Source organism: Tyto alba, unplaced genomic scaffold (genome assembly GCF_018691265.1).
Source record: "Tyto alba isolate M040663 unplaced genomic scaffold, T.alba_DEE_v4.0 Super-Scaffold_30, whole genome shotgun sequence".
Classification (NCBI taxonomy): domain Eukaryota; kingdom Metazoa; phylum Chordata; class Aves; order Strigiformes; family Tytonidae; genus Tyto; species Tyto alba.
The window spans coordinates 2,771,089-2,795,260 of NW_024881305.1; the positions used below are offsets into that span (position 1 = coordinate 2,771,089).

Sequence of the window (24,172 nt, forward strand, 5' to 3'; positions counted from 1 at the left end):
CCCCCCCCCCCCCCCGCCTTCACCTCAGCTCTGGGGGTGCCGGGAGCCCCGTCACCGCCTTCCCCCCCTCCCCGCCGCACCCCGGCTTCTCTCCCGGCTCCCTCCCCTCCCCGGAACGCGAGGGGCGGGATAAACCCCCGTGAGAGGTGAGGGGAGGTGAATCGAGGCGCGGGCGGGGCGGGGAGACACTTCTCCCGCCGCAGGTTGGGGGGGGGGGACACACACACACACAGCGGCCGCTGCCCCCGCCCCGAGCAGCACCAGCCCGGGCTGGGCCCGGCCAACGGCCCCGCCGGAGCCCAATCGCGCCTCCCCACCGCTCTCGCGAGAGTTGAGGCGCCGAGGGCTGAGATGACCCAATATGGCACCAGCGCGGCGGCCTCTCGCGAGAGCTGCCCCGCGGGGGGGCGGGGCCCGATAGGGGCAGGGTCGTGAGGGGGCAGCGCAGGGTGGCGGGGCCCAGGGTAACGCCTTGGGGCAAATAGGCTGAAATTCGGGAATTCCGGTCCCGCTTTCGCCTTTTCACGACCCTGCTCGGCTTCCCTGCGCAGCACCCCCTTAGGGCGTGCTTTAAGGAAAAAAGAAGAGGAAAATAGATGAAAACACGTGGCTAAGGCAGCACATCTGTGCGCCCGGGGTCACCCCTGAGTGACACCCTGTCACGGTGTGTCTCGGGGTAACCGCAGCTTCTGGAATCTTGCAAGCCGGTATTAATCACTCTTGTAAACTCCCTAAGGACAATTTGTACCCTTCCAGGGTCTTTCAGCCAGCAGCGATAGTGAGTGCTAAGCCCAGACTTCCCAGTGTCCTGATCTTTCTCTGTGTGTTTGGAGAACAAAGTATTTCTCAATACTGCGAGAGGCCTTGCAGTATCAAAGATATGTATGTGCTCGCTTTCAAGCGCATGCCTAAGACTCAGTGAAGTCATTAAGTGATGCAGGTTAAGCGTGTTTTGGAGTGGAGCCCAGGGTGGCTTCACCAGGTAGTAAGTACAGAATGTCACAGCAAATAGTGTTAGGGATTTGTGTTTAAAGCCACTTAGCTTTTGATCTCAAGCTGGAGGAAGACGAGTCTCGTTAGCAGTACTGTGCAAGACAGACACGTTCTGAATGGGATATGGAAGCTTTCTTTTAAGACATTTGGCTTCCCAGGTCAAAACCCTCTTTTTCTACTAAACAGTGTAAGAGTGGGACCCTGTCCTCTGCTGCTGTGAGTCATCATTAAAATCCAAGTAACAGGCACGAACAGCTGAAAGTTACCACTGCTTGCATCTGAAAAGTAACTACTCGGTGTGCTGGGGTTTAATGCCTTTAATTTGCAAACTATAGCTTCTGTTAGTTTTGCTTGCTGTATCAGTTTGCCTTGAAAAGAGGTGACTGTGCTCAAAAATGTCAGAAACAGATAAAGCTTCAAAAGCTTTTACTCAGTGTGAAAAGCTAATGAACAAAATGGCTCTTAAATTCGTCTGTGGAAGACCTTGATTCATCCCCTCTGTAAAAAGAGGGAGGAATTGTGTTCTAGGGATGGAGTGAGTTTAAGACTTGCCTACTACTAGCTCTTTCTGTGGTTTAGAACTGGGATATGTGTACGTGTTGGTAGATACGTGTCACAAGACAGTAAATACTGTGCTGGAGTCCCTGTTGCTGTATCAGAAGTAGATGATCTCGGTGATGCTAAAGCACTAGACCTGTACACACTGATCCTGATGGTTCAGGAAATGACATATGAGAAGAAAACTTAAATCCCAATTAATTTTTTTGCAGGTTTTGATACTTTAAACTTAGATTGCGTTCTGCATAGACTCTCAGCTGCTCACTCACAGCCTTTTCATATTTCCTCTTTTCTTTCTTTGTTCTGCCCATAGCAAAAAAATATGTTCCTATATGTCACCACCCTTCTTAAATGTACTTTCACTTGGTAGCTCTGGATTTGTTTGGGTTTGTTTTTTTTTTTTTTTTTTCTGCCTCAGCTGTCAGTATGAGAACTCTCTCTTAGATTTGCTCTTGCACCTTACTTACTGCTCTTGGCCTTTGCTTACTCAGTATTCACTTTGGGACCTCTCACATCTTACCTACTCTAAGTGATAGTGATTGAATACAGATCTCCTTCCTGATATTAAAATTCTGAGGAACATGAGTTAGACATTGTGGGGATTTATAAACCTGAATGGTATCAGATACCAATTTTATACAGCAAGCTGCAGCATTTGTACAGTCTCAGATTTAGCTGCTCTCTGCATAATTCAGACTAAGACTTTTTTCTCCATGGTTGGAAACAAGGAGAACTCAAACTGTTTCTTCCACTGTGGTAGGTTTATGGAGAGGGAGTGTATGTAGTTCTCTAAACACAGGCCTGCTTTTGGGATCACAAAATGAAGGGGATTCGGGCTGGTCTTTCCTACAGAGTAGGAACAAGGCAAGTTTCAGAAGGACCCAGTGTTCCTACAACTGATTTGCCAATTGATTTGTTTGATCCTAACAGCAGCATGACTTTGATGGGTTTTAGTCGCCAGAGCCTTGCTTATCCCTGCTTTAACCACTGGCTTCACAGGAGTGATAGACTGATCATGCATCATACATTTGGTTTTGGTTTTAGTAGATACTCCAGTCCATGACCCTGTTTCTTTCTTCCAGTCTCACTGCCAAGAAAGAAAGTGTTCATTGTGGTCTCCAGCATTTGCTGTTCCTCTGGTTTTGACTGACTGTGATCAGAAGGAAAATATGGCTCTTGACAATGATACTGTTGGTATTTACAGGCAACCAGCAGCTTATAGGTTCCAAAGAGGATGCAGACAGAGGAGCACTTCCAGGCATACTTTGAAAGAAAACTGTCCTCCACCTTGGGTGGAGTAGTACAAATCCAGCGAGAGAACAGACGGCTACAGTGCAGGTGAGTTCTATGCCAGGAATTTATCAGGTGTAAATAAACTAAGGATACTCTTCAAGCCCAAGTGTAAAAAAGGTGCTAACTTTTCCACAGCTGGTAATTAAAATGCTGAACAGCAATGATTGATAACCAAAGCAGAACACTCAGTTACAGCAACTCACACCAGAAGTATGCAAGATAAGTTTAGTGCTGCACTACCAAAGTTGCTATTTGCAATCTGCAAAAGTGTCTTCACATCAGGATGATGATAGTGTAAAAGATACATGCTTTGTAAAGAGAAACTGCCGGTAGTTGTAGTTCCCTCCAGTGCTTCCCTCAGCCCAGCTGTCAGACACAGGCTTTCATTTGCTTTCTTTTGATTTGTTCCTTTTGATACTTTTATTTCTTAAATTGCAAGAGCCTTTTTCTGTTCCCTCTTAGCTGGGAACATGGAAGGTTGCATAATGGGATGACTGGGATTGACCAAAGTGCTTTGGCATTATTTTGGAGCTGTGTTCCTATGTTCTTTGAGGAGAATGGGTGAGGCTAGGGTAGTGATAAAGCATTAATGCTTCCACAGTCTCATGTGCCAAAATTCTCTTTTGGGCATTACACTGGGAGTAGAAGCATCTCTTCTTCCAGAGGAGCCCTGCAGGCACATCAGAAGGCAGCCTTTGTTGGCAGCATAGGAGAAGTCCTGATGTTCTTCCAGTAAGGCAAATACACTAAAAAAGAGGAAGCCTGTTCATCAACTTCTCTTTTGGTTTGTTTGACTATGAATATCCCAGTTTTCTTTGTGAATTTCTTTTTGGATCCCAAGTGGACTGTCAATGGTTATGGCCGTGTATACTCTACAGAGTCCTAAGAAAGTAAATACAAAATCTACGATTCATCATTTATCTGGGATTTGTTTCAGCATGTATACTGAACAGATACTGAAACTTAAACTCATGTTTTGAGACCATGGCAGGACTTGAGACTCAAGTCTAGCTCTGGGTGAGGTTCTGCAAGGTGTGGTGAGCTAATCTAACAGCTTGTGGCTGCCAGAAGGGACAGGACCACACAGGGAAAGGAAAGGAGGGGAGCCAGACCTCCCTCTTTCTGTATAACAAGCTCTTACATCAGCTCAGCTATGTGTGGGACTGCAGCCTAAAACTATAGGTAATGTCTAACTTATGCTGCTGTAAAGTAATTTCCTGGTGATAAGTGAAGGCAAATGGAGCCACAGTTTGAGTAGCTATTGTGTTTTCTAGTTTTCATTCACCATGAACACTTGTCATCAAGATTAATTTCTGTAATAGTGAGATCCTTCAGATTGTGCAATAGCCTTCTGTTCCAGCGCTGTCTTTTTATATATTAAAAAAAAGTAAGAAGGAGAGTGGTTGAAGTTCTGGAGTCAGAGAAACAAAATTACTTGATGGAGGGGGTTGAATTGTGTATAATTATGACGTGTGATCTAGAGTTAACAGTTTGTCCGCCCAGAAATACCTGGTGCAATAAAATAAGTCTTGCCCAGAGATCAAAGAGAGATTTTTGCTGTAAAGTCATAGCTAGTATTATTGGAAACTTTATCATTGAACTGGATGCTTAATAAGAAAATCTCTATTTCTTTCCCCAACTCATCATTTAAGAGCCCTGTCTGCCTTGCTTCCTCATACTCTTTTCCCTGTTTCTTTTCTACTTCTCTAGCTCGTGTGTTTTTTCTGTTCTCCATTTTGTATCCACTTGTCAGCCCAGTATGTACTCCCCTGGGACAATAAAATGATGGAAAGGGACTCAGCTCTATAATGTTAACTGGGGTCAGTCCCCACAGCCACTGTTGAAGGCTGCCAGAAGCCTTGGGCAGACGCTACATCACTTACATTTGATTTGTAAGTAGAAAATCACCAACATTGCCAAGGGATTAAAAAGGGGAAGAAGGAGCACAGGGCTGTAGGGTTAGTCAGAGTTTACCTACTGGAAATTCTGATTCAAAAACATATACACAAAATAAATCACTCAAGTCTTGCTTGCATCCCCTTATTAAATAATATGATACAGGAAACATTTGTCTGGTTTTGGGGAAGTGGGGTAGGTTTGCCTATTTTTGCCCCCCAGAGGTTGTGTTTGTTTTTCTTCTAGATCAGAATAGGAGGAATCAAAATACCATCTCCTATTTTCCTGCGGTGTTAATGAGGTCAAGTAATTGATGCATTCAGCGCTCTGGGCTCCGGGGCTGACAGGCTATCATACGAATGGCACACCGAGAATTTGCGATTCATCTGAATGGAATGCAGAGGCATGGGGGTGCCTGGGTAGGATTCACGTGAAGCACCAGGCTGGCTAACGCCCGTGCGGGCTCACAGGACGCGGTGCCTGCGGAGAGCCAAGCGCGGCGGTGCGGCTTCGGTGCCCGCCCAGCACCAGGCCACGCAGAAGCGCTGCAGAGATGGAGACTGTAAACGGCACCGCGTAGAGCTTGGCTTATCTGATTCTTTTCAGCTTCTCCTGGGGGAGGTTTGGAAAGATCATACTCAAGGTGTTCCCTGTCCTGAACTGGCTGCTTTCGTATCGGTTCAGAGAATGGATCTTGAGGGATCTACATGCAGGCCTAAGTGTTGGGATGTTTCAGATTCCTCAAGGTAGGCAGAGAGAAGAAAACACTCTAGCTTCCTTTTGCGTATCATGCTTTTCATAGCCTATCTCCTGTGTGTGTTTCTGTTCGTTCTAATGCCATCAGATTGTGAGCGAACTTTAACTTTGGAAGTTCCTTAAATCATTAACCTATTTATTTGCATATTTGCAGGAGAACTTCTTTTCTATAATCAAATGTTACATGGTGTAATTTCAAGGACAGGACACTACTCAATATATAAACTAATAACAGCATTTCCCTATATTGCAAACAACATGGTCTTTAAAATCCACCTTGCAAAATCAGGTCTGTTAGATACTCAGATGCATAGCCACCCCACTTAATAGGTGGCCTAAATGAAGAGCTGGTCTGGTTCTTTGTCTGTTTTCTACTTAGCAAGGGCCCATGTTGTAAACCATGGGCTCTTCTCACTAAGTGGCCTGGCTTTATCAGGTCCTGAACTGGGATTTTCATAAAGACCAGGTTTTCATCAGCAAAATTTTACTTAAAAATAGTAACCAAAAATAGAGAGCCTTCCCAATTTGCTTGATTTTCGAAACAGATTTTTGCTTTCCAGGGTTTTTAGGAGTTTGGCTGACCAGGTTGCCTCTGCCAAGTATCAATGGCTTCCTTTCTGCATTCTGCTGCTCGATGACATATGTTATGTTTGGGACTTCACATCACATCTCAATTGGTGAGGTTTGTTTTGTACTGGGAAATGTTCCTGCAGGACTTAGAGATTATTCAGTGCTGCTTCAAAAAACGGGCAAGATGTCTTACCTATTTCATCTAATAGGCAGATGTTATTTAGGTGAGAACCCAGACCCCCAGATTCTCAGTTCGTTGTTCTGCTTCTGCAGCTGATCTGTGGTGAGAATTTCACCAAGTTCCCAAGTTTCAGCTGCGAGGTGCTTTGTACCCCCGAGGACGTGAGCCAGCACAGCTCCTCATGACAGACACCAGTGCAAAGGAGAGGCTGGAGTGTCATGGAGGCATCTCCTATGTAAAGGACCAGTGCACACTGCTTCACATTTACCCCCAGGATGTTACTGTGAATTATGATTTGGCTCCTGGTTTTCTCCGTGGTCTTCTACATGCAGTTTCTTGCCGTGACTGAACTGGTGATGGGTTTACGTTCTTAATTTGTTCAGCAGCTAGCTTTTAAAATGCTGTTTACATGTGAGAAGGCCCTTCACATTATCATAATGAGTGGGTATGTGGAGCTCTGGCCTCTTAGGTAGATTGGCAGTTCTTACTCTGACTGACTGTTTTTCAGCCTTTCTGGCAGCTCATTGCAATGCATCCATTTTTTGTGCTTTACACTAAAATCTTTTTGTTGTGCATCTGACAAACTGAAGACTTCACTCATAAAATGGTAGGAATCTGAAATTTTCAGACAGGACTTTGAAAACTTTGAGTACTTATTCAGAAACAGTAGAAATGTATTATATATGTGGATTATATATATGAATGGAAATAGACTGTCTCATACTGCACAGACTGGTAGCGGGGGGAAGAGATGGATGTGTGGTTTTGAGATAAGTCTTTGTTGCAACATGTCATGCAGTTCCATTTTCTGTTCTCTGTTCTGTTGGTTCCAGGCTCATTCAGCATCCTAAATATGGTGGTGGCAGACATTCTGAAGACTCTTACTTTCAACCAAACATTCTCCTTTAATGGCTCACTGGACAACATCTCAGATCCTAAACTTACGAAAGATTACATGGAAGCCTTGACACTTACTGCATCAGTAACATTTTTGACTGGCGTCATTCAGGTAGAAGATGAATCTATTTTATATCCTTAATGATGTATCCTTACATGCCTTCTTTGCACATATGTAAGAAATGTACTGCTTACGTATTCTTACCACAAATACTAATCTCAGCACATTTGAATGTGTTGTGAAAAATGGAACATGAAGGTCTGCCTCTTCCTCTCATGCTGCCTGAAAAAGATATGACAGGTGAAGATTCATGTGCCCATGATTAATATGTGTGAAGTAAATTATTATCTTTTATGTTGACCAGTTCTGGCAATATGTTAACCCTTAAGTAGTCCTACATAACTGCACACACTTGATGTAAAGTTCTCCTGTTTTGGTTTGGCAGTGTCTTACTTAATTGGGCATAATGAAAATAGCGTGTTCAAATAATTATCCATCATGTACAGCAGTAAAGAATCATGCTCTTCAAATATGGGAAGAAGGAGGACAGGGTTAGACATTGATAATTATATCACATCTCGCTTCTTGTTTGTCCCATGCAGTTGCTGCTAGGTTGCTTTTGCCTGGGGTTTGTAACATCATATGTGCCAAAGACTCTCATCGATGCTTACCTCACTGCAGCAGCACTGCATGTCATTGTATCACAGTTTAGCTTTATCTTTGACGTCGTGCTTGACTTCCATAAGGGTCCCCTCGGCATTTTCTATGTGAGTAAATTCGTTATTAGTCAAACAAATGCATGCTTTTTGGAGGGGAAAGAAAAAAGCTTCAGAAATTGAAGGCAATTTCAATCTCAGTCAGTTGCTAAGGGATATCTGTGCAAGTCTCAGCTGTGGTTTACTGCGCCTTCCTGTTGTCTTGAACAATGTATGGAGCTTATTGTGTGACATGCAAGAAGAAGAGTCTGTGTGCATATTTTTAATTACTTATGTAGTGCTATACTGTATTTTCAGCATGCTTGTAATTGTGGTGGAGCAAAGGTTAGAGGAAAGGGCACTTCTTTCCTCAATAGATCATCATGGGCAAGCTGTTGGGCACACAGTGTCTTTATCATATCTGACAAAGAAGCAGCAGATTCCAAGCTAAAGACAAGCTAAAGCTAGTTCCTCTTAATTTACTTTACTGATGTCAATCAGACAACTTGACAAAAAGGCACCGTAGAAGAGAGAAGAATGACAGTACTAGATATGAGCTATTTGTGGCAGTGTTTTCTCTGCAGATACCAACAGATGAGATAGATTTTTAAATACTGTTTTTCTCATAGCGTCTCCGTTCTTGTAACTGAAGATAGCACTGTATCAGAAAGGATGAGTTCAGGTGTCAGGGTAACCTATGTCAATCGCCTGGAATATAGAAACAGTTGTAGTACCTGCCTCTGATCCTCTCTATGATGATTCTTTTTCAGAATCTATTTCGTTTCCTCCTGGTCCTCCCAAAGGCTAATGCCACCAGCATATTGCTATTTTTGCTTAGCATGGCTATGCTACGAGTCAACACATGCATCATGATAACTTATAAACATAGTCCTATTGCATTTCCTATGGAACTTCTCTTGGTAAGTGATCTCCAAAATGCCATTGTGATAATTGAACTAACTAATATACTTTATTTCAAAAAACATTTAACATATTCAGTGAAGGTGCTGTTATATTTACACACTGAATCTGTGCTTAAGTCTTTTAAATACTCCTGCAAGATTAACTATCTAGGTGTATTGTGTACAGTTTCAGGAGCAAATGCTGTATAATCTCTGGTATTCCTTCTTGTTTTCTTTCCCAGATTATCACAGTCGTCATTATTTCTAATTGCATTCATCTTCATGCTGAGTCTAGTAGTGCTGTGGTCAGTATGATTCCTCAGAGGTTAGTTATCTATGCTGTTTCTAAGGTTGTACTTTTGAGATACGAAAAAAAACGTTTCAGACTGTTCTTGAAATCTGACGTGGGCTGACTTTTACTGGGAAGTACAGCTAGAGGAATAACTCTTCATGAGTTTTAATTGCATCATAATTTCTGAGCATATACAGAATTCAAACTACAGTTTCCTGTATTAGATTCGGGTTTTATTAGCACACAGAGGAAGGAATTTGCATTTTTTTGTGAGGTGGAAGTCTAGCATCTCCTGTGGGGTTCTGGATGTCTCTGATGATGATCCTGGGTTTGGAGTTACTCTGGACAGAGCTCAGAACAGGTCTAAACTTGTCTGTTCTCTCCTGCAGGTTTGTGCCTCCTACATCGCCAGATTTATCAAACCTGAGCAAGATAATACTGCATGCCTTCTCTCTTGCTCTTGTAAGCTATTTCCTTCTTGTTTTTGCTGGGGAGAGATACGCTTCACTTCACAACTACAATATTGCCAGCAATCAGGTGAGAACAAAACTACACATACTTCGAAGGCCAAGAAGCAAGCTGAATTCAAACTGCAAAGCCACTAACTGCCTGATAGTAGTAGAAAAATGCAAGGATGGATTGAATATGCCAGAGAATAGTTTTGTAGAAACTTGTTACCCTTCCCTATGGGAAGTGGATGTTATAAGTCAGTAATGTGGAAATCGAAACATGGCCTTCTTTGGCCAAGAGGCTTTTGTATATTCCCTGTGATCGGGATGAACCTCACACACACAGTGCTGCAACCGATCGCTGAGGACCACTGCTGTCATGAATCCATGAGACTATAAAAGCATGATAAATTAATAGCTGAAATGGTAAATGGCCAGAGCAGCTGTAGTTCTTCTCTGTATGTGGCTGCTATTCCAGTGTATGGATTCTCTGCCCAGAGTGATTGCTCTGAGAGGCTTTTAAGCTAAAACTCTCTTAGTTTCCAGTGTGCCAGAGTTAGTAAGCATTAGGTGTTTTGCATTACTCCATGTTTGGCTTGTTGGGATGGCTTTGAATCTTTACTAGGGTGGAACTAAGCCAGTAAGGAAGCTGCCCTGACGTCTCGAAGCTTCCTGGGGTAGATATAAAGGGAAAGTCTTTTCCACTCAGCTTTTGTCCATGTGTATAATGCTGCATACTGAGATTTGCCACATGTTAGCTTGTAAGTCAGTGCCTCATACCTTTGAGGTTCTAAGTGGATTTCTTTGGAAGAAGGAACTGAATTTTCGGGTCCATGAGATCCTCAGCTGTGAAAACTGTATGCCTTTTAAGAGAGCTTATCTAACCATGGCAGAGTTTGCTTTCCAGAAGGTTTCCTGAGCTTAGCAACACAGATGAGCAAGGAGCAAGTGTGAGCAAAAGGCAAGGAATTCCTGATAAGCTACTTCTATGAAGGTAAGTCATTCGTTTGGGGTTTTCTCTGCTTCCTTCTGTTTGTTTTACAGGAGCTAGTAGCTGTAGGGCTATGCAATATTTGCAGCTCATTTTTCAAAAGCTTTGTTGTCAGCTGTGCTATTTCTGGAACTGTCATTCAAGAGAAGACAGGGGGAAGAACACAGGTGAGCTGGCTGGATTTTTTTAAGATTCTAAACTCTCATCTAAAATCACTGTATACTGAGTATAGGCTGATATTTAATCTAAACAATTTGTAAGATATAAAGTGACATACCCATGCAACATGAATTCAGATACCCTCTCTGTATGTGTTACATTATGTACTATACTTCCATGACATTTACAGCACATGATGTGCCATGAAGGAAGCCAGGATCCTGTGGGGAGGATATGCTCATGCAGCTTAAAACTGCATTTTAGTGAATATACCCAAAAAGCCAAAGGGAAAATTGTTCATGCCCCCTTAATTCTGCCACTTCTTCCTAACTCTTGAGTATTTGACTTCATGATCTTTTTCTTTCAAGGGGGAAAGAAGGTGTACTATGTAATAACAGTATGTAATAGTGTTTTTATCATACCTCTTAACGGAATGCCTGTACATGCTTCACTGCAGCACAGAAATAATTGTGTTTAATAAAGAATTTATTCCAAAGTCTGACTTGCAAGAAGAAATATCTTATTACTCAGATGAAATTATCAAACCAGAATAGTTTCTCGCAATGTTCTTTGTGCCTAAGAATAGTCCATTTAGGCCAAATTTATATCTACAGAAAACTCTCAGCTTGAGTATTCTAGAATTTGTGCCATGCGTTGCAGCATACCTGTGGCCTTTGTGAATTGTCCCCTGGTTATTCTTCCTGGTCGGTGGTGTTACATGGGCCGTAGCTACTTGTTTAGAGAGGACATGTAAGTAAACGGTTCTGTCAGGCCACTCTAATAAAGTATTTCTGTTCAGTTAGCAGCAGTGATTGGAGCATCTATGATGCTGATGATTTCACTGAAACTAGGACGCTTTTTCCAGATGATACCAAATGTAAGTGAACCTGAAATAGTTATGGCAGCAGCTTACTTCCTTCCTAAGCATATAATGAAGATTTTCTAAGCATAATATGAAGATTTTTTCTGGGACAGTTAGGGGTTATATCACGCTCTAGAGTTAATTGTTTTCAGGGACAGACCAAACCAAACCAATGACTTTAAACTCTCCTAATTTCAGCAGCCTAGTGTATTAGGTAATAAATATTGCATCTCTCTCCCATCTCTCACTGTACAAGCTAAACTGGGTTGAAATTTCACTGCCAGCCTCTATCATTTAAACATTGTATTTCGTTTGGTTTCACATGTTCCAGGCTTTTGCCCCACCTATATAACAAATTCATGAGTTTCTCTCTTGCATCAGTGTAAGCAGTTCCAAGATGGGTTCTACAAAATCTTTAGTGTAAAGAGGGAAATAAAATCTCCCAAATGGAAATTTGAGTTTAGTGACTCTGATTCTAGCTTGATCTTTGAGATTTATTTTAAAACCATACAGACTCCTAAACAGCCTTCTGTGGATTTTGCATTGTCAGTGCAATAAACATAAACATTTTGTTATCGTAGATTATTCAGAGTTCTCAGTTTTCTACTTTTCTCTTAAATTTTTATTTAGACCTTTTTTTTTTCTGTAAATTTTCTTAGGGAACCACTGAAAGAGCATTACTTCCTGATTTTTTCCTGGCCTCTTAGTAAGATGGGAGAATTAATCCCTTTCCCAAAACTAGCTGACAAAACAGAATTTAACCATCTACTTCCCTTCAGTCTCCTTTGCTAAGAGGCTGTTTTAACAAATGGTGTCAAACAACTTCCTAAATCTAGCAATGAGCTACCCATGCTAATTGAAACCATTCTTTAAAAAAGCAACTCTTAATTCTGTAGATAGTGCTGCAGGAGGCACGGGCATTCGGCAAAGAACACTGAAATGGGAACTACACATAGAATTTCAAGAGGAAGTCCAGTTGTATTGGCAGAAGTAATTGTGAAATCAAAAAAGAAGTTACAAGCCACTTTCATATTGGTTTGCAGATCAGAGAACTGCTACACATATCTATAAAAATAACAGAAATAAAGCTATTATAAGATTTTAATCTCAAGCAGCTTGTCTGTCGTGGGTATCTGTTCCTTAGCATGTTTGTGATTGCAAACAAAAAAATAACTAATAAATGCTGTTTTTCTGATTTGCACAGGGTATACTGGCTGCTATTGTGGTATTTAACATGATCCCTTTTCTTGAAAAATTTCTGGATGTCCCCATCCTGTGGAGACAGGATAAGTATCATTTTGTAAGTGACAAAAAAAAACCACCTAGGATTTGGAATGTGTCTCAAAGGGATAAATGGATGGTTTGGGAGGGCAAGGCAAAGCAGTGGCCATTCCCCTAGGAAAGGGATCATTTGAAATATGCACTGAAACAAGTGTATTGAAATCTCTTCAAATCAATCTGCAATTAATTCTATACAGAGAAAACTGATTATTGTTGTTGTTTCTCAGATCCCCTAAGAAGGAAATTGTCTAGCTGCCAGCCAGGGCCACGTTCTCATGTCAACTCTTCTGCAGGATTTTTCATAAAGAGAAAGACCTCAATGTGATGTGTTTGTTCCTTATAATTGAAGGCCTGTCTGGAGATTTGAACTGTGATTTGTGGTTCTTGTTTGCAACTGCTTCCAGGACTGGGTTGGTCTAGATGTGCCAACAAAGCTTTTCACATATTACCATTTCTAGACTTTTATACTGTCTGCAGTTTGCAAATGCTGGGGCTGAGTTCGAGGTCATTTTGCATCTTTTTACTGTTCACATTCTCTCTGTCTCTTGTTCAAAGGTTATTTGGCTTGTAACTTTTGCTGCAGTGCTTTGTTTTGGTCTTGATGTCGGTTTAGTGATCGCCATGGGATCTGCATTCTTCATAATCACCATTAGGTCACACAGGTACTTGTAACCTTTAAAACAAAAACACTAGTTTTTCTTTGAGCTGATGTTTTAGAGATAATTATACATGTGAAAAGGAAATAGCTGTTTCATGTTTGTAAACACTTTGGTCAGATCTTCTGGACTCTCTCTAACGCCATCCCAAACCAGTAATCTCTTTGAGTTTATGGGCTCTGGATCGGTCCCTTCTGCAAGTGTACCATGCTATTGAAGATTGCTTATTGTGGTGTGGGCATCAGCCAGGAGAGGTGACCTGTGTATACACACTTCTAGAGGGATAAAATGAGATATTGTGCCTTTACTTCAAATACATTCCTCAGTCTTCACTGACATTTACCAAGTTGCTTTATCTTCTCCTTAAACTCAGTTTGTGATAGGGGAGGGAGGTTATGTCAGGCACACATTACTCAGTTTATTAGCAGCTAATCCAAACAGGAAGATCATTCGTAACTCCAAGCCACACCTCATGAGGTTTACCACGATAGAGAGGTGCTTGTCTGAGTAAACTGAAGCGTCTAGAGTAACATGGAAAGAGGTAGGAAATAACTCGCTGCAAATATCGACCTGCTTGTGATCTGATCCAGAGTGGCTCTGAAAGGATATCTTCAGGAAGAATGTCAGTTGTTGTCCAAAATTCACTGTATTGCCTCTGCTCAGAGTTATGCTCTTGGGTTTGCTTTGGGATTTAAAGAGCGTTGTGAAAGAGCATTTCTGCAGCCACTGTTCAGTTAAGTATCACTATTTTCCATCCTACCTTCAGGATATATAGCCCCTTATCAGTTTCCTACCAGTGAGGGCATTATGCTGACAGCACTCAAAAAAGTATGGGAAGTTATCTGCAAACAGATTGCTTTGAATAGCCTGTCTTGACAACAATTTTCCATACATCAGGGCCCACTGCCTTCCAGCTCTCCAGCAACCAGCCAGTCAGCCCCATGTTTATTCCATCCATGCCCTGAACAGACCAGAACCTGCCCCAAAACCGTGCACCACCGTTAGCAAGGCACAGTACCCAAACCAGGATATTCTCCTTCAAGACAAAACCCTGCATTAATGCTGCTCCAGGAGCTGTGGCTCAGACCTCGCCAGTGTGCAGCCAGTTCTATGCACAAGCGATCGCTGCCTCCACCTGACTGTGGAGATGCATCTTTGAGGAGGGCTGTGGGGAGATGGAGAGGGAACATGGTTTCTAGCATAATAACAATCATCCAAGTGTTCCAGAGCTAGAAATGGGACACTGTACATTTTTGAGGACACCAGTGTAGCTGAAGGCTGTGCTTGTGTACCGCTCCCCTACTCAAAGAACCCTAATTATGAGTGAATAACTTCTTGTGCTCACACCCTGTAAGTTACAGTTGGTGTATCCACTGAAGAGGAGAGAAATAGAGATTGAGCTTTTGGGAACAAATGGTTTGTTCTCTGTGAAAACCTAATAAATGTCTTGTTTCAGAATGAAGATGGTGGTGCTGGGACAGATTCCAAACATGAATATTTATAGAAGTTTATCCGTCTACAGAGCCGTAAGAGGAAACAAAAACCAAATGTTCCATCTCTCTCTGTAATCCAGCTTCTTCCCTTAAATGCCTGGGGGTGACCATTCAGACTCAGTTCATTTGATTCAAAACTTTGAAAACTGAAGAATGCTTAAGTATCTGTGGTGTGAAGTGATTTGGATACGTAGCTCAGCCTGCCTGGGCCCTGTGAGGCTCCATGTGTCCATCTGTGCTGTCTCCACGGCAGAAGCTGCACTGCTGTCATTTCCAGAGCTGTTTGGCATTTTTTGCTGACCTGCTTTTCTCAGTCTGGTTTTGTCCACTCTACATATGTTTTCACAATAACAACTGTGCATGTGCTAGACTGACTCATAGGTTCTCCTGGTGATGGGGAAAATAGGTCGGGCATGGGCCTTTTTAACACATTATTTTCAAGTCCTGCACCATACAGAGTTAGGCAATACAGTAGTAGAGAGCTTTGTCTTTGCCTCATGGGTACCTTCCCAATAGATTTGAAAAAAATTGAATAATATAAAGAAAAGGTTAGTAAGACAAAGGTATAGTGTATGTTTTCTGTAAGGAGCATTTAAAATAATTTTGCTTCTTTTATATTAGAGCAGCCAGCTGTCATCTGTGATAGATGTGCTGGAGGTATGCTTTTAATTGCAAGAGAAGCAGATTAGTTTATGGTAATTAAGTCCATGCCACCAATGCCACTGCCAGTATGCAGTATAGTCAACCATGTGACCAGACAAACTCTGTCCTTAGGGTAAGACCTTGCAGACTACAGCACAGACAGTCAGGAGGGGAAAAATAGCTCCTGCTAGTCACAGCCCTCACAGATACAACTTTCATTTTACAGGCAAGGGAGATTGAAGGTATCAAAATCTTCCAGTGCTGTTCCTCCATCTCTTTTGCAAACATGAATCACTTCAAAACCTATTTGTTATGCAAGGTAAATGGCACTTCTTCAATCAGCTGAAGTTTCTAAGAGCCTGCACTGGGGAAATAAAAACCCTAATAAAACTGCCTTTCTTTTTCAGATGGACATGAAAGCAGTGCCTCTAGATGAAAGTGAAATGAGAGCTTTAATTTCATTTAGTCTGCCTGACACTGGACAAGATCTTAAATGCTCTTGTGTCTGTGATCCACCTCTACCACCACCTAGGGTCAGCTTTGAAAGTATATTTATCTAGTCTGTTTGCTTGAGGTGCCTGGTTTTATGCTACTGGGGACAATGATCTTAACTTGCCAGAACTGAAAAGGCTGTAAATGTTTATATAAAGCATACATGTATTTGCTATTTGAAAATAAGCAAACATTGCCACTGTATTTCTTTACACATACGTTATGTGATAGAGCTTAAATTAAATTAAAGCATAAATTAACTACCAGTTGAAGTATTCAACATATCCTCTCCTCAGTTGAATGAATTTTGTCAGGTGCTTCAGTAGGGATTTTCTTCTTTTTCCCCATAGAAGTGAGAGAATTCTCTTGTTTATGAGGAATTTGTTCCTGACAATACTGCCAAATGCAAGTACAAAATACCTTAGAGGCAGATGCAATTATCATGATTAGAGGATTTCTCATCTTTACTGTAACTGGCTGCTGTGCATCTTCTAGAGTCACTGTTGTTCCTTTTTATCTGAATTTTCTGCATGGTCTTAGACAGTATATGAAAGGAACTTCAGGGAATGAACTGTCTTCAGAAGATATTTTTCAAGCAGTTTTATGTGTTTTGTAAAAGCCCTTGTATGAGAAACAGGTTGACAGTGGTTTGGAAAACACATGTGGCACCGAGGTGCTTAGGGAGCTAAGTGATAGATAATTTAACGTTATCTTCTAAAGTACAAAAATGCAGAGTGACATTTCCTTTCTTGCATTATAAAAATTAAAGAATACCTTGGGAACTATTAGGAAAGAAGAATTGATTAAACCGGTCTGTTCTGTGACCAGCTGCCATACAGGAAAGTAGATGAATCAAAGGGCTGCAGAACTCAGCCCATAAGGTTCAGCTCACTGCTGCTCAGAGAGGCAATGGCCATGGGCAATATTTTTTTTTCTTCTTTTCTTTTCTGAAAGGTAGAAATAACAAGTCAGATTCCAGTATCACAGGCCATTTCAAGGTGTGGAAGAATGAGGTACCACTGTCCTATTTGGTGGCTTAAGGCTCTCTGCTAACCACATCTGAGGCTTGCCTAAATCACCTGCTGCTTTGCATACTCTTGTGGCTTTGTGCTATATTTAGTGTTATCTCACATGTGTTTTTTAACACAAGAAGAAATATCAGATGATTTGCAGTGCTGTCTTACTTGCAGCAAAAAATTTTCCGCCTCCTGGGCTTCTTCCAACCACTGATGTACTCTCCATTTTCCATCTTAGATACCATACACGGAGAAACTGGTGAAGCGACATCACACAGGCAGCAGGTCCTCGTCATCAGTTAATTTGGTACACTGGTCAAAGTATGGAGACAAACTTAGCTCTAGGATGCTCTGGGTGGGACCAGCAGACGCCCAGTGCGCATCCCCAGGCTCTAACGAGGGACTTACGACTGAGAAGAACAAGGATGAGGGGAGAAGAGCTTGCCTTTCACTGGGCTCTGCAGTAGATGATTCCTCGGTACAGTTAGATCAGGAGGAACAGCCGATGCGCTTGCCGTGTCCAGTTCACACCATTATTTTAGACTTCAGCATGGTACAATTTGTGGATTTGCTAGGCTCAGTGTTACTGCAACAAGTAAGTAACCTAACTGTGCATGAATGTGAAACCTGAAGTTTACCCAATGGCTTATGTTTCTCGTTAGCCTAAAATGCCCTGCTACATAACAATCTGCACATCTTCCAGTTGACCTTTAAGGATGCGAGAGTTAGCTGTTGAGTTTCAGAAATTAATAAATTCCCACACAAGCACTTTTTTAAAAAAACAAAAGCCCTACTATCCACACAAAAGACATGCAAAAATCTGTCATCCATTGTCACCAGTTCTAGAATCGTGTAAACTAAAAACACATTTATCAAAACATCTAATTTGTTTTTTTCCATTTTGGCTGTTTATTTTTTCTTCTAGCTGGACACTTAAAAAAAAACACTCTTCTTTAGAAGTGTCAGATATAAAACTCAGCTGTCTTGTAGAGTGATTTTGTTGTTATTACTGACTGCCTAATTAGCCTCTTCTTTGAAGTATGCCCTGAACTTTTAAATCTTCAAGTGGAGATCCTAGCCAATGGAGATATATATTTAGCAAAAAATAAATTTCATGTAGCTGTGCTTCTTGGAAAGATACAGTTCCAGATGGATTCTCAGTCAGCTCCCTCAAACTCTATAGCTTAGCTTCAAAAGCCTTGTTTAATAACAGGTTAGACTAACACCTATTTGGAATAATTGCAGACTGAGCTGTTGTTACTAAAATCCTTTAAGGTTTATTTGCCACCCACTGAATGACCCTCCCATCGGGAAAAGGGGATAAAGTCAAAGTTTTTCCACATTCCTTCAAGCCCTGTATTCTGAAATTCTGTGACGATTTGAAATAATGATGTTGCCTTTTTTAAAAAAAAAAAAACAACAAACCCAAAACCCAGCCTACTTTGAGATTTTTTAATTGCAAAGGGTTAGGCATTGAGAAAATGGTGAGAATCTATCACCTCTAAAATCTGATTCCTTTAACACGAAGTTGATATATCTAAATGTTGGACATGAAAATTGATACAAGCAGAATTACAGGTCACACTTGAAAATATGGGTTCCTATTCTGGTTTACACATGGGCATGGCATCTGCGTATGGAGAGATGTTTCAAGTTAGTCTGTTCCTGTGAGAACTTTTTATTTAAGTGAAGAAATAACACTGTGTGCTGCATAGTGAGCTGTGGGAGGGCCAGCATGGGGTCTGGCTGTGACCTGCCCTGGTTCTGGAGTCAGCATTAATTAAGATCTTGGACAACTTGGCTGTTCAGTGCTGAACTAAAAAACAGGATTTGAGATAGTGGAATAAGGGTTTTCTTCAGAGATAAAACACTACAAAGGAGGTTTTGTTTCCCTGTTTATGTTTTACATTCTAGTGCATTCATATAATGTAGAATTAATCTGATGCCTGTATGGAATTAATTCTTTCCACAGATCATTCATATGTTTCACAATACTGGCATTACAGTCCTCATAGCTGGCTGTCACTGTGAGTATAGTATTTGTTTACTAATATTGACTTATCTCCAAGGATAAGTTTCAAACTTAAGTGAAATGTTTTAGCTGTACTTCTTGGTGTGGTTCTGCTGCTTTATTTATTTCCCCCCATTTTTTATAGCCTCTGTGATAGCAGACTTTGAGAAGAATGGTTTCTTTGACAGCTGTGTCACCAAAGAACGATTCTTTCTAACTCTTCATGATGCTGTGCTGTCTGCTCTGGGCAACCATCAAAACCCAGCTGAGCTAGAACCTACTGCGCAAGGGTTTGCCGAAGAATCACTAGCTGAACAGCAGAAGGTAGAATATTTAGCTTTAGAACATTTAAGCCTTCATGTTATTAAATTGTCCTGTCAGTAACTCAAACCTTGTCATGTGGCTGAGGAAATAGGGCGGAGCAGATGCTCTTTTGAATCCTGCAGATTTTCACAGGTACTTGCCTTTTTGCAATGGATGGATAATCCAATTTGTTTCTTTGAGTCCTGTGTTGCTGTTTGGGGAAAGGCATCTTTGTGTGCAGGCTGGAAAGGCATCCAGCTGAGATTTGCAGCAGGGAATGACTTCGTTGCATTTTAAATTGTTTCAATTTCTCCGACAGAGCAAGGACCCTGCCAGGGCAGAGCAAGAGTTTTTTATTTCCAGAGGTTACTGCACCAGCTCCCTTGGGGCTGATGGGGGAAGTGAAGGACAGTGCTAGCTTGATTTCCTGAAGAACTGAAGTTTATGCACATGTTCTTTCTGTCAGTACTCTGCAATCATTTTTAAGCTCATTGGCTGTCTCAGCCAAGTTTGGATAGGGCAGACAGTTGCAAGTTCCAGGAAAAGCCCTTGTTCTGAGTAGAAGATTCCAGTAATTGCCCCACCTAGGGAAAAAGCCCAGCCTTGACTAATCATCCTATGCATACTGCCAGGCTGGGTTCCTATAGCTGAAGGAGGCAAGAATTAAGGCAAAAACCTATCCAAATCTGCAGGAAAATGGGGTTCTTGAGTTCTGATGCTCACAGAACAACTTGTTTAACTCTCTTCTCTTGGCATTGTGCAGAATAGTCTAATGCAAGGATATTGACCTTCTGGACTCTCTCCCCCCCACTAGAAAAAACTTCAAAGAATGAAGGTGGCAGCATATATTCACAGATCTGCCTTTAATGGACGTGGAGCGGAAAGTTGGGAGCAGCTCCCGGGCGGGAGGTGACGGTGGTTCCCCAGGAGCCCACGCCGAGCTGGGTGCTCAGGGCTGGGTGCGCAGAGGCTGCCGGCAGCCCCAGCGGTCCCGCCGCCTCCCGGGGACCGGGACTGGCCCGTGCGCCCACGCCAGCACGGCCCGTGGGCTCACAGCAGCTCGCCTGGGCACCGGAGCTGCGCTTGGCTGGCTCAACAGACCGGCCACCCTGGGCTGACGGTAACGCTCGTGTTCGTTTCAGGGAAGAAGACTGTACTTGAAGAAGAATGAAGATTTCTTCTCTGTAAAGAACTCTGACAACGAACTTCTGCATGAAGAGCCAATATCAGATGTCTCGCGCTCAGCCCAGAATAAAGCAGAGCCAAGCTCTCTCCAGCAGTGTGATGCTCCACCCCTTCGGTCGGATTTCCAGGACCCAGGCTGGGGGAAGAGATGGAAGTATACCAGCAATCCCTGAATTATAACTGTTGGGGAATTGGGATTTCAGTAGAGAAAGGTACAGTTAAGCAACAGTTGTGGCGATTCTTGTCAGCCTTTGATCCTATTTATTTTAATTTTTTCTGTTCCAGAGTTCTTAAAATAGACAGCCTGCCTAATGCCCCCAGTAATTCTGTTGTTCTAAACAAAATGCAACATTTATGTTATTGCTTTCAAGCAGGCATGCTACCCAACAATACTGAAAGCAGAGAAATGTCAATGTATAAGATAATTTCTAGTTTTGTAGATAATTCTAGCAAATTATTTGCACTAGTTTTCTAAAATTCTGTAGATGTTTAAATGTCCTAACTTAGCACTTCTTATATATTAATTGCTTGCTTTGCTTGCTAGCAAGTAAAATGAATCTGCCATGTTTCAACAGATTACATGCTGGCAGTTTTATTATTTTCAGATGTATTTAGAATGATGTGAAGCTTTAAAGAAAACATTTTATTATTACTCTTCAACACTTTGATGAAGTTGATACTGTCTGCACTAATATAACATGGTGTCTGTCCATTATTTCTTCCTCAGTCCCTTTCTAATCCACCAGAACTAAATCCTAGTAAACAGAATAATACTTGTTTTCACGTTTTTGTAGTCCTTTACTGAAATAGTGAAGAATGGCGGAATGAATTCACTTAATTCTGAAGAGCCAGGAAAATTGTAGACTTAGATACAGTTAGCACTTGAGAAAAAAATCAAATTAGTTACATTTTCTGTAGATCAGCCGTAGCTTGGTGCAGTAATATCAGAACAGAGGTGTGATCTGAGTCCACTGAAAGCAGAAGCATTTAACTACACCGGCAACACCCATCCCAAGGCTTCACCATGCCCTCCTCTGGAGGATTATATCATGGCACAAATTGCCTAGTTAGAAGGCTGCAGGTGAATTAATTTTAGATAGGTGGCCAGCACTGTGTATATTTACCATTCAGACCCCATTTTAGGGACAAGCTTGGATTTAAAGGACGGATCCTTTGTGTACAGATCCTGTGCTCCGGGCTAAATTCATTAACATGTGAACAGCTCTAATTTTTGCTGCTGGGCATGGTGTGGTTTCTGGATGTGCAGTAACATCAAGGTTGTTCCTCTGAATTCTGCTGCTCCTGGCTGCTAAATTTTAGCAATGATATGATGCCTAGTAGGAATATTAATATTTAACTATCTGCAGTGTATTCTAGTGAGGTCTTCTAATCTTTTTTTCATTTTTTCCATTTAAATTCTTACTGATTCCAAGCAGTTTCTAGAAGGAAACCAGAGTACTGCATGTGTAAATTGCAATGGTAAAGAATTTTAGTGAACATTACTGCACAGAGTTGCTTACTGTAGAGGAAACTGGAACCCTTATACCTTTTGGATCGAAAGACAGGAAAAACTGAAAGCTCAAATGGTATTGAGTAATTCTCAAACCACATATGCTTCCTTGCATTGTTTTGGACAGTGGCTTCACGCCAAGATCCTCTCAGCTCTGTTCAAAGCAGAGTAATACAAACCCCATGAAAAGCATAGCCCTAATTTCCAGATTCTGTTGGCTCTCCTATGGCACCCTTGGTTTAAGATGAAATGGCATTCCTAGCTGTTGGCACCATCACTAGTCTCCATTGCAAACTTAGATTTTTTTTTTTTTTTGGCTTGTTCTGCAAAGTTCCGAATCTTTCCTTCCTACCCCCATGACTTGCAAAGTTGAGCACCAGGGAACAACTCAGACGTCAGTATGTTAGCGTTCAAATTATGGGTATTCATGTTGCAAAACAAATATCTTGCTGAGAGGAAGTCCAGACAATCCTGATCTTTTTCCCTTATAGCTGTGCAGTGCTATAACTCTGCTCCCGCGTACACACACGAGGCTTGTGTGTGCAGCCAAGCACAGATCCCTGGGCACGGGCTGTGAAGTGACAAAGCACGTACTTTATGGCCAAGGACTCCACCTATACCTCTAAAAAAGCCACAGAAGTCAGAGTTCAAAGGCCTGTCTGTAATCATGTGTTTGGTAGGCAGCTTGACTTTCTCACCTGACCTAGTTGTAACAACTACATTTGTTTTGTGCACACAGCAACTTTTTCATGTCCTTCCCAGCCAGCGTGATGCCACAATGTTTTCCTAGCAGGGCACACTGCAAAAACCCAGCTGGCTCTCCCTCTGCATTGAATTAGAGGATACAGATCCCCAAACATGCACATTATCATTGCAGACGGTGCAAAGTGTGTATAACCACCCGCAACCCTCTTGCTGTTTTATTCACATATTACTCTGGTGCATAAATGGCTGCAAAAGACATAAAGCAGCTGAGGAACCTGGGGAGTCGTGCAGAGTGTGGCAGAAGCAGTTCTTGGGGTGATGCGCGGCGGTGTGTCACACTGGGCAGGAAGCTATGAGGAAGGACCAGATAAACCAGTTAGCTACGGGCATAGTTCGGGGGCATTTATTCTGCTTTAAAAATTAGTGCCAGGCTGGTTGTGGAAAAAGGAGTGTATCTTGGCTTAGGCCTGGCTCAGCAACCCTTTGAGGGTGCTACCCCGAGACTGCGTTTTTCTATCCCAAATTAGAAGAGTTATGAAAGCAACTTGGCAAGAGTGAAGCCGCTCAGTAGCATCTTGCTTCTGTAGGAGACCTCTCCATTGGGGCTCCGCATTCAGACTGTGGTGGCAGCTACTGTTCGAAAAAATATGACACCTGCCCACACGCTTGCTTTGCTGCGTGGCTTTCCAAATCCGGCCACGTGCTGGTTTTGATGTCCTCACGTGAAGAAACCCAGCCTAGTCCAGTGGAAGTGTAAAACAGAGTGGTAGTCACAGCAGGTATGAGCACACACCTTGCGAGAGCCAATGGCATGCGTCATTTATGGCAAATACGGGGCAACAGATCCTGCTGAAGGAACAGGCCACCTGCAAATTGAGATTATAGTTGCTTCTGCAGTTTGTTTGTAATTGTGACTTCTGTGAGGTAGGAGGTTGCTGTGCAGTGCTGGCAGGGGGGACTCCATCGCACTTGAGGTCTTTCAGCTTACCTTGAACGCAGCAGTTGTGCAAAGGCTGAAATTTGCCCCTCTCCATTGCATTATCGTCGCAAAACCTTGTGCTGGTTTCTCAGAACTCTTTGCAGGAGGACAGACAGACGTACTAAACATCTTGTGCTTGTAGTGAGTAATAGAGCAACAACTACAAATTACAAAAAGGGGTTTTCCGTCTTCCAAAATTGCACGCATGCATACCTGCCTTTCCATGAAAATATTTATAATCCGCTGCCAAAGGACACTGCGCTCGGGCACGCTTTCACAGGCCATGTCCTAGAAATCAGAAGCCGAGCAGACGCGGCTGGTGCTCGGGTTGTGGCTGATGGCCGTGACTCCTTTTGGGGGCAGGGATGGGGGGGTGACAATCCCCCACAGAAACCTGACGGGAG

At 42.3% G+C, this 24,172-nt stretch overlaps 1 protein-coding gene across 4 annotated transcripts; it reads left to right on the forward strand.

Annotated features, from left to right (window-relative positions):
• Nucleotides 1-29: 29 nt before the first annotated feature.
• Nucleotides 30-21,353, forward strand: SLC26A8 (solute carrier family 26 member 8). Of its 4 annotated transcripts, XM_042800169.1 has the most exons (20): nt 30-146; nt 2,756-2,889; nt 5,347-5,486; nt 6,057-6,173; nt 7,081-7,256; nt 7,748-7,912; nt 8,611-8,760; nt 8,985-9,067; nt 9,424-9,571; nt 10,528-10,641; nt 11,433-11,510; nt 12,700-12,795; nt 13,332-13,438; nt 14,889-14,958; nt 15,794-15,886; nt 15,975-16,100; nt 17,314-17,670; nt 19,048-19,102; nt 19,232-19,410; nt 20,532-21,353. In XM_042800169.1, exons 2-20 carry the CDS (start codon nt 2,786-2,788, stop codon nt 20,745-20,747), a joined length of 2,574 nt encoding a protein of 857 aa, XP_042656103.1. In that variant the 5' UTR covers nt 30-146; nt 2,756-2,785; the 3' UTR covers nt 20,748-21,353. The 4 variants fall into 4 exon arrangements, with proteins under 4 accessions (XP_042656103.1, XP_042656104.1, XP_032865531.2 ...); XM_042800170.1 differs by lacking the exons at nt 15,794-15,886; nt 15,975-16,100; XM_033009640.2 differs by lacking the exons at nt 30-146; nt 5,347-5,486 and having other exon boundaries at nt 2,809-2,889.
• Nucleotides 21,354-24,172: the final 2,819 nt, after the last annotated feature.

Coding starts and splice junctions, on each gene's coding strand:
- SLC26A8 (XM_042800169.1), top strand. CDS start 2,786: ATGCAGACAGAGGAGCACTTCCAGGCATACTTTGAAAGAAAACTGTCC. Junction 7,257..7,747: donor TTTTGACTGGCGTCATTCAG/GTAGAAGATGAA, acceptor TGTCCCATGCAG/TTGCTGCTAGGTTGCTTTTG. Junction 15,887..15,974: donor AAACCTATTTGTTATGCAAG/GTAAATGGCACT, acceptor TTTCTTTTTCAG/ATGGACATGAAAGCAGTGCC.